At 41.6% G+C, this 12455-nt stretch overlaps 5 protein-coding genes across 5 annotated transcripts; 1 reads left to right on the forward strand and 4 right to left on the reverse strand.

Moving 5' to 3' along the window:
• Positions 1–6: 6 nt before the first annotated feature.
• JR316_0004295 (uncharacterized protein) lies at positions 7–1709 on the reverse strand (the record flags this gene model as incomplete). Its single annotated transcript, XM_047890064.1, has 7 exons — positions 7–66; positions 146–331; positions 378–538; positions 590–905; positions 972–1197; positions 1253–1375; positions 1432–1709. 7 exons carry the CDS (start codon positions 1707–1709, stop codon positions 7–9), a joined length of 1350 nt encoding a protein of 449 aa, XP_047749825.1.
• Positions 1710–1924: 215 nt separating this feature from the next.
• JR316_0004296 (Flap endonuclease GEN-like protein 1) lies at positions 1925–3525 on the reverse strand (the record flags this gene model as incomplete). The annotated part of the gene is made up of 6 exons (XM_047890065.1): positions 1925–2620; positions 2676–2802; positions 2857–2972; positions 3039–3270; positions 3334–3443; positions 3502–3525. The coding sequence occupies 6 exons, from the start codon at positions 3523–3525 to the stop codon at positions 1925–1927; spliced, it is 1305 nt and encodes a 434-aa protein (XP_047749826.1).
• A 1617-nt stretch (positions 3526–5142) lies between these two features.
• Positions 5143–7523, forward strand: JR316_0004297 (uncharacterized protein; the record flags this gene model as incomplete). Its single annotated transcript, XM_047890066.1, has 7 exons — positions 5143–5180; positions 5698–5985; positions 6038–6163; positions 6405–6452; positions 6554–6614; positions 6671–7165; positions 7227–7523. 7 exons carry the CDS (start codon positions 5143–5145, stop codon positions 7521–7523), a joined length of 1353 nt encoding a protein of 450 aa, XP_047749827.1.
• Positions 7524–7572: 49 nt separating this feature from the next.
• JR316_0004298 (uncharacterized protein) lies at positions 7573–9256 on the reverse strand (the record flags this gene model as incomplete). The annotated part of the gene is made up of 6 exons (XM_047890067.1): positions 7573–7653; positions 7925–8085; positions 8215–8452; positions 8519–8744; positions 8800–8922; positions 8979–9256. 6 exons carry the CDS (start codon positions 9254–9256, stop codon positions 7573–7575), a joined length of 1107 nt encoding a protein of 368 aa, XP_047749828.1.
• A 215-nt stretch (positions 9257–9471) lies between these two features.
• JR316_0004299 (Flap endonuclease GEN-like protein 1) lies at positions 9472–11072 on the reverse strand (the record flags this gene model as incomplete). The annotated part of the gene is made up of 6 exons (XM_047890068.1): positions 9472–10167; positions 10223–10349; positions 10404–10519; positions 10586–10817; positions 10881–10990; positions 11049–11072. The coding sequence occupies 6 exons, from the start codon at positions 11070–11072 to the stop codon at positions 9472–9474; spliced, it is 1305 nt and encodes a 434-aa protein (XP_047749829.1).
• Between the last annotated feature and the right edge of the window lie 1383 nt (positions 11073–12455).

Below are 12455 nucleotides of genomic sequence, written 5' to 3' on the forward strand. Positions count from 1 at the left end.
CTTACATCAATTATATATAATTTTACTATGCACAGTGACATGTTCGTCCACACATAAAGCACTTGACTGCAGGTGGTTTATCAGAATTAAAAAAGTCTTCTCGACGCTGTGTTGGGTTATCATTCCAAGATATTAGATATCTCACAATAGTGAGATTAGAAAATTCAGTACTCCATCCACCCCATTCACAAATAGTGCGAATAGACCAACGTCTTTCTGATGAAAGGTATTGGCAACCACCACGACGGAAAGAGTGTGTTCCATATGGTATTGGATCAACGCCAATATCAAGAAGATTGTTTCGGAACAGCTCAAGAAATTGCTCTGATGTCTATTTGAATGAGAAATAAGTAGAAGCATTTGTATAAATAGCATACCATGGGTATGTTATCAGCCGATGGCCTATCCCCAGATGCAATCTTTCGAAAAATGTAGCCATCGGTAATCTCGCTTGCATCAAGCCAATTTGCCATTGCACGAACAGGACAAAGATGAGCCTCATTTTCTGCTAGTAACCGCAGATAAAATGGCTTAATTCCTAAAGAAATATATATTAGAATAGACTTCAAATAGTTTAAAAAAGTTTTACCGCCATGCTGATGTGTTTTGCGAAATGGTAGTGTAAGAACCAGTCCAGGTGGATTCATCTGATAAACAATATGTTCACGTCGGATTTTCAATACCTCATCTGATCGGAGTAGACAGAGAAAAGCAATTGTATAAATTGCCTCAAGAGCGCGTCGGGCTAATCCTCCTCCCCAATGGTTGCTATCTTGTTCTTTTCTAGACCCTGGAGCATAGGGTTTGATATCATAGTTTTCGGATTTATGATTTTCATCATAAAGAGCTTTTAGAGTAGCTGAGGTGATTGCGCGTGCACTTGTTGGTGTTTCACCATTTCGAATCTAAAAAGGAGATATATAGTCAAAACTACAGCCAATCAAGCAATTTGAGTGCAACTTGAACATTACCTTCCGAGCACGCAAACTCATCATGTATGTTGCTACGGTGTCGGATACTGATGGATTTCCTATCATTTTACCCGTAAGCTCATTTCTTCTCCACCTATCTGAGCCTAAACCAAGTTCACGTCCAAAAAGATATGTCATAGACGCTCTCATCTTTTGGCCATGTACATAGGAATCACGGACAACATGTGTTGGCTTTAAAGTTCCATCAAGATAAATATCATCGCATCTAGAAAATACGGTAGTTTGAAAAAAATTCCAATAGAGAAAATCAATAAGCTTACTTGTCCATAATCCATGCCGCAATGAAAAAAGGTGCATCGTCGGGTGGATTGCAACAAGCAAAATCTTCACGTTTTTTAATCATGTTCTTGCTAATCAGAAACTTGATACATTGCTTGATAAGACTAGAATAAAAACAAAATAAGCGCACTATTTAGAAATGAAGACAGGATAGTATTACCGCTGATAATCAGCATCAGTTTTGTCTGTGACTCCTTTAGATGCACCAGTAATTGTATCTCGCCACTTGGAAGCTGTTGGATTGTGGCTATCTAAATCTTCACTAGAAAGATCATGAAGTGACAGATTGGGCAGAGTCTCTGTTTCACCGTCGAGATCGTTTTCAACGTCTTCTGGTATAAATGGTTCATTTTCAATAGTAGGAGAAGGACTGCCAGATATAATGGAGTTTAGACCGGCATAGATTGAGTTTGAGGGCACCACCATTGAGGAAAGCATAGTAGGGATTAGATTTAAGAAATTGTAGCGGAAAGGAGTACACTGATTAGAATATATACTTTTGTAAAGCTTACTGCGGACAAAACAGATAGGAGTAGTAGACTCATTTGAAACACATTGTAAGAAGGCAATTTACAGCAAGGAGGCGATCTAGTGGCATTATGGTGAAGACACGCTCAAACACGTAAAAAAACAAATATAAGCCATACCTAATTCTAAATACCCTCCATCATATTACTTGGAATCCATGCACGTAGCTTTGGAAGACAATTTTGAATCCAAGAATCGACACTTGATTGATCAAATCGAGGATTTTCTTGAGCCGCTCGAAGCCTATTAATGCCATCTTGAATAATGTCTTTTGGAAAATCAATCTTGACACGTAATTCCGGAGAGCGCTTGCTAGATTGTCGCTTCCCAACAATTTGGCCAAAAAACATGTGGCCATAATAATGAAAGCCAATATCCCGAGCTCGAGCAATTTGCATTGCCGACCTAAGTGCAATTCCAGGAAGAATGCTGTTAGACAGGTGGCGTAACATAACCACAGCATCTGTACCCCATACGAAATGATCTTCGGCAAATAGCATCATGGCTGGAAGAGATAGTTGACGAGAAAAAAGAACTGGAATGAGATCATCGGATACAACAGGATGGAGATAATAGCTTAGTATATCGGAAGAGGGAAAGTCTGCCGGAAGATTGTGGGCCAAAGATGGGCAGCGGCGAGGTAAATGAAATGAAGAATTGCTATGAGCTTCACTTATTAGCTGGCTTCGCCATTCATGTAGGAATTGTTGCTGTGCTTCTTGACTGTAGTTGTTTTCCTTAAGGCCACACGCTAGTGATCGACCAAAACCAGCTTTTGCAAGTCCAAGTGCTGTTTCAATGCCACAGCCTTTGACTCCACCCTTAATAAAAAAAAGTTATAATACAATTAATAGAAAGAATAAATTGGAAAATTACAGGATTGTAGTCGCCACCAACCAATAGTGCAATAAGAACCATATCCTCGCTATTCATCTGAAGAGCTTGAAGAATATCAGATGATCGATATACAACCACCTGTTCATCATCGGACACATCTTCATCGCTATTAAAATGCCATATTAAAATTTAGATTGAGTTGAGCTAAAAGTGTACTTACATTCGCAAGACAGTTGTGGTACCAAATACAATACTATCAGAGTCTTCTGTAAGAACGGCATCGAGATAGTCCTCCTTTGTAAGTCTGGCAAGCTCCGCTTCAGCTTCACCAGGTGCCTATTCCCATAATATGTATGAGCCGCCCAAGCCTTAGGCTACTGCAATAACCAATAAAGAACATACCTCACACCAAATAAAACCGTAAGCATCTAACAGCGATTTGAAATCAGCTTCAATCCAGTGGCGATTTCCCCTTATGTTCTTTTTGCGCTTTATACTTGGTTTGTTGGGGCCATCAAAGACAAAGATGGGCAGAATAGGAAGCGAGTATAGGCGGCTACAGCGAGCATTTAGAGTAGCAAGCTCCATATTCTTTGTAGCACCGTGTCGGTAGCATGCACGGTAAATCCACCCCCTATTGTCAATAACACCGAATCAATTTATGTTTTTGAAAAAGAAATCAACAATATATACATACATTGCATCAACACCAAGCCTATATCCTCGGGTTCCTTGACGGTTTGACATAAATCCATCCTCAACAGCCAGACGTTGAAACGAGGCTCGTGTTGCTACAGGGTCTAGTAGCTACATAAATCCAATCTGTCAGCAGCTACGTGCAAGAGTCATAGAAAGTCATACGCACCTTCCACAGGCCTTTAACGCCCATCGTATGGAGGCTAAACGAAAGCTAGATCAATAGCGGACAAAAGATAGATATAAGATAAACCCACCCGAAATGTTTTGCAAATGTCTAAGCATCAATGTCTGTGAACAGAAACGCATACAGACCACGATAATGAGCCAAACTATTACAAAAGGGGTATTATTTGAGCAAAGATTGTGATCTACACAAAAAACTCAAGAGTTCTAGCTGTAATTTAAAATAAATCATATTAATTTTGTAAAAGCGGAGTAGTAGAACAAATGCACGGCAATAAACACCTCATGCTAGCCATACAGAAGCGCCTCGGCCCAGGGATGATCCTTAGTTTCTTCTGTACGGCTAGCATGTGGTGCCTAGCAGACACGGCAATATAATAGAATAATATTTTTCAGTACTTGAAAAGCACAACCATAGGCCTGTGTACGTGTCTGCATGCATGCGAAGAAAGGATTTGAGGTGGCGGCAGTGATGCAAGGAAAGATGATGGATGGTGTGAATGTGTATCTATAGCTTATACTCAGTAATACGAATAAAATCAAGAATCAAAGAAGAGGGCACTGGCAGCCTAGTGTATGCCCAGGCATGAGTATTCCTGGGCTGCCATTGTGCGACGAAAAGGATGGGGGTATTCCATAATAAAGTATCAGAACACACCTAGATTCCAATTCTATCCTCTACGTAGCACCCTAAATCAAACAATCTAGCTTGCGCTGCAGGGCAATTTGCATGACTAAACGGCTCCGTTGAGCGACAACACTGCAAAAAAAATGCTAAGATACTTACCGGAGTGAGCCTCTTGACCAACCTACGAGACAGACGTATCTCATAAATTATAGCACCACACAGCTGATGGAGGGAGATGTGCATGGATGGGACGCAAGGAGGAGGTGCATGAACGGGAGAGAGCAGGAATCATCGATTCAACCAACACGCGTGCCAGCACTACACGTGATTGGACGTGCTGATTGTAATTCACGCGACTCCTGTAAATTCACGCGACTCCTGTAAGATTCACGCGACTCCCTGGTTAAAACACGCGTTACGCACGTTGTATATGGCAGTGTCGTGCCTCGGCAGCAGGCATTAGTGTAGTACGTGAGATAACAAGGTGTGAACGTCATTCTCTCACTATGAACTGTCTTTTTTTACAGTAGAACTGTCTTTTATTGGCCCAATTGAGGTAAGCTTGATGCCGTATTTGCCTTCTGATCGTCATTTCTGAGCCTTGGCTCAATTTCGTAGTTTCCAATCTCGCCAATTAGTCAATACGTTAGTCACACCAATCCACGGCAATCCACCCTACGTAAAAAAGAATGTTTTATTGTTCAATTCTACGGTTATGGTGTGTAGTGCGGCATTGAACCTTAAGCTTAGCCAAACTCAAAACCCACTGCCCTCCTGCGAGGAATTTCTCTATGGAACGGGTCCCTTGAACGTGCTCCAGCAAACTCTAAGTTTTTACAGAAGGTCAGAATCTGAGTCGTAATAATATGTCATATTAGTTAGATCCGGTAAACTACAAATCAGCACGAATATGTAGCTTTAAAACAAGCCTTGTTCCCCCTCTCCTTCTTTCCATCTTTCTGCGTCCGTCGTCGGTGTCAAAGCATCTCGAAAAAAATGCCTGTTGCAATTGATTCATCCGCCCTAGTATGGCAGTGAGTAGGGTTTTATGTACTATCTGGTCGCAAGCTTGCTCCATGCTTTTACTGTTACTTGTGCCCTCAGAACTTTTCGTTTTTCTTGCTGCTGCCATCCCGAGGCCCTCCACGGCGACGCCGTTTGAACCCGTTTTGAGTGATCGAGGGCACCTCGGCACACCTCTCGTGCGAGGGTTGTGCGAGGGTTAGGGTCGATCGTAACGCTGTGACCGATGGCGCCGATCGCTTTGTCAGGCTGTGCCAACCGTCTTTCTGCTCGGTCGCAGCTGTACTTCTCTCGGAAAACGGACGGTTGACGCACGTGAGGAGGCGCGGCGTAACAGCCTGTCACCCCCCTCACTGTAAATGTGTCACGCTGACCGTCGTCTTCCATTTTGGGAAGGCGTGATGGTCGATCGTCACCTCGCTTTACGCATGTTTCGTACTCAACCTATTGCTCCCCGTTGCCTCTATACCTCTTTTATTCGCTTCTCCGTCTATCGTTACCGCTTTTGCTAATTTCTCTTAATTACAGATGCAACTATGACCTCATTTCCAAAGGCTTTGAATTGCCAGCAGCAGCAACATCAACAAATCCGATCAGGAATCTCTATGGACCTACGCTTGTGTTGGCTCTCATCTTTGTCTTGACAGTCCTCGCTCTTCTTCCTGGGGCAATGGAAGAACTTCAAAGCATCAATAAGTCATCAATTCTGTTGGAGGTTGATGTTGAGAAAGGGCCGCCTCAGTCAGATGCAAGCAGGCTTCCGCTTCCCGCTCAGTCCAAAGGAGGTTCAGGGATCACGGTTTGCTACGTCGATGTGTGAGTCTTTCTGTTTTTACTTATATATTCCATTTCTAATGTAGTTTTATAGTTTTAATATGAAGAAAGCTGATTTGGTAGACCTGTGTCGCCAATACAAGCTTCCTGTTTCCGGTACAATCAAGGTTCTTATCGAGAGATTACAGGAGTTTAGTGGTCAGCGAGAACAATGGGACCGGTTAGCCTACTCTCTCTGTGCTTTCCTTCTAGGTGTTTATTATAGCTAATCTATTCCTACAAGACTCACTACAGGTGTTGCTCGTCGTTCTCATCTTGGGTTTAGCACCCATTCTTCTACAAAACCAACAGCCAGCCACAAAAAGTCAGTGCAGCGTCGTGAAAAAATGTTTTTGGAGTCAACAAATACAGAAAATGGCAATCCGAAATCTCTTCCATCTATTCTATCAACGGCAGTTCAGCCCTCTCATCAATGGTGTCAAACTCGTCGAGCTGCCGATCTTGATTGGGTACGCATGTTGTATATTTGTTTAGTTGCCCTACAACTCATACTAAGCCCTCATTTGATGCTACAGGCACGTTATATTGTCAATTTATACCCATATCGTAGAGAAGAAACTAGGAATAGGTTGGCAGAGCGTGATGCGGCACAATTTAATCAGAAACGACTGGTAAGTAGTAAACATTCTTATTATTGTTTTATCATTAATTGTATCTATATATCTAGTTCTCAAGCTCAAATGACGATGACGTTAAGGCTGGGATTGAGATAGCGAATGGCCATCTCTTAAAAATTGTCAACTGGGTTGAAGCTGGGACTACTTCTCCTCATCCAACTCCATCGCCCTCTCATCAGCTTCAACCAAGCACATCCCACTTTTCGGTGGCAGCTACTAAGGATTTGCAAAATTCTCAAGGTCATTCAATTTCTGCTTCTACCACAACCACTCCTACTCGCACAGTAACTATGGCTAGTGGATCTATTACTTTTTCATCATCCGATGTTCCACCACCACCCGCTGTTTCATTTGCTTCTGATATTCCTGGATTGAATCGCATGTGGGACGATACAAGCATTTATTGGGATGGATATTCTGTGCTTACAATTAAGGGAACGGCCATTCCTATTGTATACTGGAAGGAGATATACACCTCTAAGGGTAGTGTTGAATGGAAGCCGAAGCAGTGGGAGTCACTCAAAGGGAAATTTTTTGATTGGAAGGTAACTGGCTAATGTTCATTCTTGAATCTTGATGAATATGTTTTGACCGCTTTTTGCTCAGATTCTTGTCCATCAATGGCGACAAGGATCTCCCGAAGATTTCTGGGCTAAATTCACCAAAGACGGCAAGATACTGGGCTATCGTCAAATTCTTGATCAACTCGCTGAACAAAGAACTGCTCATGATGCACTTTTTGCACAACAGATTATGCACGAGTATGGTAATCAATTTTCATCTATTTTTTCTTATGTTAAGAATGGGACAAGACATGTCAAGACAAAACCTTGTCATATTATTAAGCAGTACCGTAGGATGAAGGGTCTCATTAACGAAGACGACAATGATGAGGATAATTAGTTGATTATGTTTTTGCTCCAATATCTTACATCAATTATATATAATTTTACTATGCACAGTGACATGTTCGTCCACACATAAAGCACTTGACTGCAGGTGGTTTATCAGAATTAAAAAAGTCTTCTCGACGCTGTGTTGGGTTATCATTCCAAGATATTAGATATCTCACAATAGTGAGATTAGAAAATTCAGTACTCCATCCACCCCATTCACAAATAGTGCGAATAGACCAACGTCTTTCTGATGAAAGGTATTGGCAACCACCACGACGGAAAGAGTGTGTTCCATATGGTATTGGATCAACGCCAATATCAAGAAGATTGTTTCGGAACAGCTCAAGAAATTGCTCTGATGTCTATTTGAATGAGAAATAAGTAGAAGCATTTGTATAAATAGCATACCATGGGTATGTTATCAGCCGATGGCCTATCCCCAGATGCAATCTTTCGAAAAATGTAGCCATCGGTAATCTCGCTTGCATCAAGCCAATTTGCCATTGCACGAACAGGACAAAGATGAGCCTCATTTTCTGCTAGTAACCGCAGATAAAATGGCTTAATTCCTAAAGAAATATATATTAGAATAGACTTCAAATAGTTTAAAAAAGTTTTACCGCCATGCTGATGTGTTTTGCGAAATGGTAGTGTAAGAACCAGTCCAGGTGGATTCATCTAATAAACAATATGTTCACGTCGGATTTTCAATACCTCATCTGATCGGAGTAGACAGAGAAAAGCAATTGTATAAATTGCCTCAAGAGCGCGTCGGGCTAATCCTCCTCCCCAATGGTTGCTATCTTGTTCTTTTCTAGACCCTGGAGCATAGGGTTTGATATCATAGTTTTCGGATTTATGATTTTCATCATAAAGAGCTTTTAGAGTAGCTGAGGTGATTGCGCGTGCACTTGTTGGTGTTTCACCATTTCGAATCTAAAAAGGAGATATATAGTCAAAACTACAGCCAATCAAGCAATTTGAGTGCAACTTGAACATTACCTTCCGAGCACGCAAACTCATCATGTATGTTGCTACGGTGTCGGATACTGATGGATTTCCTATCATTTTACCCGTAAGCTCATTTCTTCTCCACCTATCTGAGCCTAAACCAAGTTCACGTCCAAAAAGATATGTCATAGACGCTCTCATCTTTTGGCCATGTACATAGGAATCACGGACAACATGTGTTGGCTTTAAAGTTCCATCAAGATAAATATCATCGCATCTAGAAAATACGGTAGTTTGAAAAAAATTCCAATAGAGAAAATCAATAAGCTTACTTGTCCATAATCCATGCCGCAATGAAAAAAGGTGCATCGTCGGGTGGATTGCAACAAGCAAAATCTTCACGTTTTTTAATCATGTTCTTGCTAATCAGAAACTTGATACATTGCTTGATAAGACTAGAATAAAAACAAAATAAGCGCACTATTTAGAAATGAAGACAGGATAGTATTACCGCTGATAATCAGCATCAGTTTTGTCTGTGACTCCTTTAGATGCACCAGTAATTGTATCTCGCCACTTGGAAGCTGTTGGATTGTGGCTATCTAAATCTTCACTAGAAAGATCATGAAGTGACAGATTGGGCAGAGTCTCTGTTTCACCGTCGAGATCGTTTTCAACGTCTTCTGGTATAAATGGTTCATTTTCAATAGTAGGAGAAGGACTGCCAGATATAATGGAGTTTAGACCGGCATAGATTGAGTTTGAGGGCACCACCATTGAGGAAAGCATAGTAGGGATTAGATTTAAGAAATTGTAGCGGAAAGGAGTACACTGATTAGAATATATACTTTTGTAAAGCTTACTGCGGACAAAACAGATAGGAGTAGTAGACTCATTTGAAACACATTGTAAGAAGGCAATTTACAGCAAGGAGGCGATCTAGTGGCATTATGGTGAAGACACGCTCAAACACGTAAAAAAACAAATATAAGCCATACCTAATTCTAAATACCCTCCATCATATTACTTGGAATCCATGCACGTAGCTTTGGAAGACAATTTTGAATCCAAGAATCGACACTTGATTGATCAAATCGAGGATTTTCTTGAGCCGCTCGAAGCCTATTAATGCCATCTTGAATAATGTCTTTTGGAAAATCAATCTTGACACGTAATTCCGGAGAGCGCTTGCTAGATTGTCGCTTCCCAACAATTTGGCCAAAAAACATGTGGCCATAATAATGAAAGCCAATATCCCGAGCTCGAGCAATTTGCATTGCCGACCTAAGTGCAATTCCAGGAAGAATGCTGTTAGACAGGTGGCGTAACATAACCACAGCATCTGTACCCCATACGAAATGATCTTCGGCAAATAGCATCATGGCTGGAAGAGATAGTTGACGAGAAAAAAGAACTGGAATGAGATCATCGGATACAACAGGATGGAGATAATAGCTTAGTATATCGGAAGAGGGAAAGTCTGCCGGAAGATTGTGGGCCAAAGATGGGCAGCGGCGAGGTAAATGAAATGAAGAATTGCTATGAGCTTCACTTATTAGCTGGCTTCGCCATTCATGTAGGAATTGTTGCTGTGCTTCTTGACTGTAGTTGTTTTCCTTAAGGCCACACGCTAGTGATCGACCAAAACCAGCTTTTGCAAGTCCAAGTGCTGTTTCAATGCCACAGCCTTTGACTCCACCCTTAATAAAAAAAAGTTATAATACAATTAATAGAAAGAATAAATTGGAAAATTACAGGATTGTAGTCGCCACCAACCAATAGTGCAATAAGAACCATATCCTCGCTATTCATCTGAAGAGCTTGAAGAATATCAGATGATCGATATACAACCACCTGTTCATCATCGGACACATCTTCATCGCTATTAAAATGCCATATTAAAATTTAGATTGAGTTGAGCTAAAAGTGTACTTACATTCGCAAGACAGTTGTGGTACCAAATACAATACTATCAGAGTCTTCTGTAAGAACGGCATCGAGATAGTCCTCCTTTGTAAGTCTGGCAAGCTCCGCTTCAGCTTCACCAGGTGCCTATTCCCATAATATGTATGAGCCGCCCAAGCCTTAGGCTACTGCAATAACCAATAAAGAACATACCTCACACCAAATAAAACCGTAAGCATCTAACAGCGATTTGAAATCAGCTTCAATCCAGTGGCGATTTCCCCTTATGTTCTTTTTGCGCTTTATACTTGGTTTGTTGGGGCCATCAAAGACAAAGATGGGCAGAATAGGAAGCGAGTATAGGCGGCTACAGCGAGCATTTAGAGTAGCAAGCTCCATATTCTTTGTAGCACCGTGTCGGTAGCATGCACGGTAAATCCACCCCCTATTGTCAATAACACCGAATCAATTTATGTTTTTGAAAAAGAAATCAACAATATATACATACATTGCATCAACACCAAGCCTATATCCTCGGGTTCCTTGACGGTTTGACATAAATCCATCCTCAACAGCCAGACGTTGAAACGAGGCTCGTGTTGCTACAGGGTCTAGTAGCTACATAAATCCAATCTGTCAGCAGCTACGTGCAAGAGTCATAGAAAGTCATACGCACCTTCCACAGGCCTTTAACGCCCATCGTATGGAGGCTAAACGAAAGCTAGATCAATAGCGGACAAAAGATAGATATAAGATAAACCCACCCGAAATGTTTTGCAAATGTCTAAGCATCAATGTCTGTGAACAGAAACGCATACAGACCACGATAATGAGCCAAACTATTACAAAAGGGGTATTATTTGAGCAAAGATTGTGATCTACACAAAAAACTCAAGAGTTCTAGCTGTAATTTAAAATAAATCATATTAATTTTGTAAAAGCGGAGTAGTAGAACAAATGCACGGCAATAAACACCTCATGCTAGCCATACAGAAGCGCCTCGGCCCAGGGATGATCCTTAGTTTCTTCTGTACGGCTAGCATGTGGTGCCTAGCAGACACGGCAATATAATAGAATAATATTTTTCAGTACTTGAAAAGCACAACCATAGGCCTGTGTACGTGTCTGCATGCATGCGAAGAAAGGATTTGAGGTGGCGGCAGTGATGCAAGGAAAGATGATGGATGGTGTGAATGTGTATCTATAGCTTATACTCAGTAATACGAATAAAATCAAGAATCAAAGAAGAGGGCACTGGCAGCCTAGTGTATGCCCAGGCATGAGTATTCCTGGGCTGCCATTGTGCGACGAAAAGGATGGGGGTATTCCATAATAAAGTATCAGAACACACCTAGATTCCAATTCTATCCTCTACGTAGCACCCTAAATCAAACAATCTAGCTTGCGCTGCAGGGCAATTTGCATGACTAAACGGCTCCGTTGAGCGACAACACTGCAAAAAAAATGCTAAGATACTTACCGGAGTGAGCCTCTTGACCAACCTACGAGACAGACGTATCTCATAAATTATAGCACCACACAGCTGATGGAGGGAGATGTGCATGGATGGGACGCAAGGAGGAGGTGCATGAACGGGAGAGAGCAGGAATCATCGATTCAACCAACACGCGTGCCAGCACTACACGTGATTGGACGTGCTGATTGTAATTCACGCGACTCCTGTAAATTCACGCGACTCCTGTAAGATTCACGCGACTCCCTGGTTAAAACACGCGTTACGCACGTTGTATATGGCAGTGTCGTGCCTCGGCAGCAGGCATTAGTGTAGTACGTGAGATAACAAGGTGTGAACGTCATTCTCTCACTATGAACTGTCTTTTTTTACAGTAGAACTGTCTTTTATTGGCCCAATTGAGGTAAGCTTGATGCCGTATTTGCCTTCTGATCGTCATTTCTGAGCCTTGGCTCAATTTCGTAGTTTCCAATCTCGCCAATTAGTCAATACGTTAGTCACACCAATCCACGGCAATCCACCCTACGTAAAAAAGAATGTTTTATTGTTCAATTCTACGGTTATGGTGTGTAGTGCGGCATTGAACCTTAAGCTTAGCCAAACTCAAAA

This window comes from Psilocybe cubensis, chromosome 4, assembly GCF_017499595.1.
Source record: "Psilocybe cubensis strain MGC-MH-2018 chromosome 4, whole genome shotgun sequence".
Classification (NCBI taxonomy): domain Eukaryota; kingdom Fungi; phylum Basidiomycota; class Agaricomycetes; order Agaricales; family Agrocybaceae; genus Psilocybe; species Psilocybe cubensis.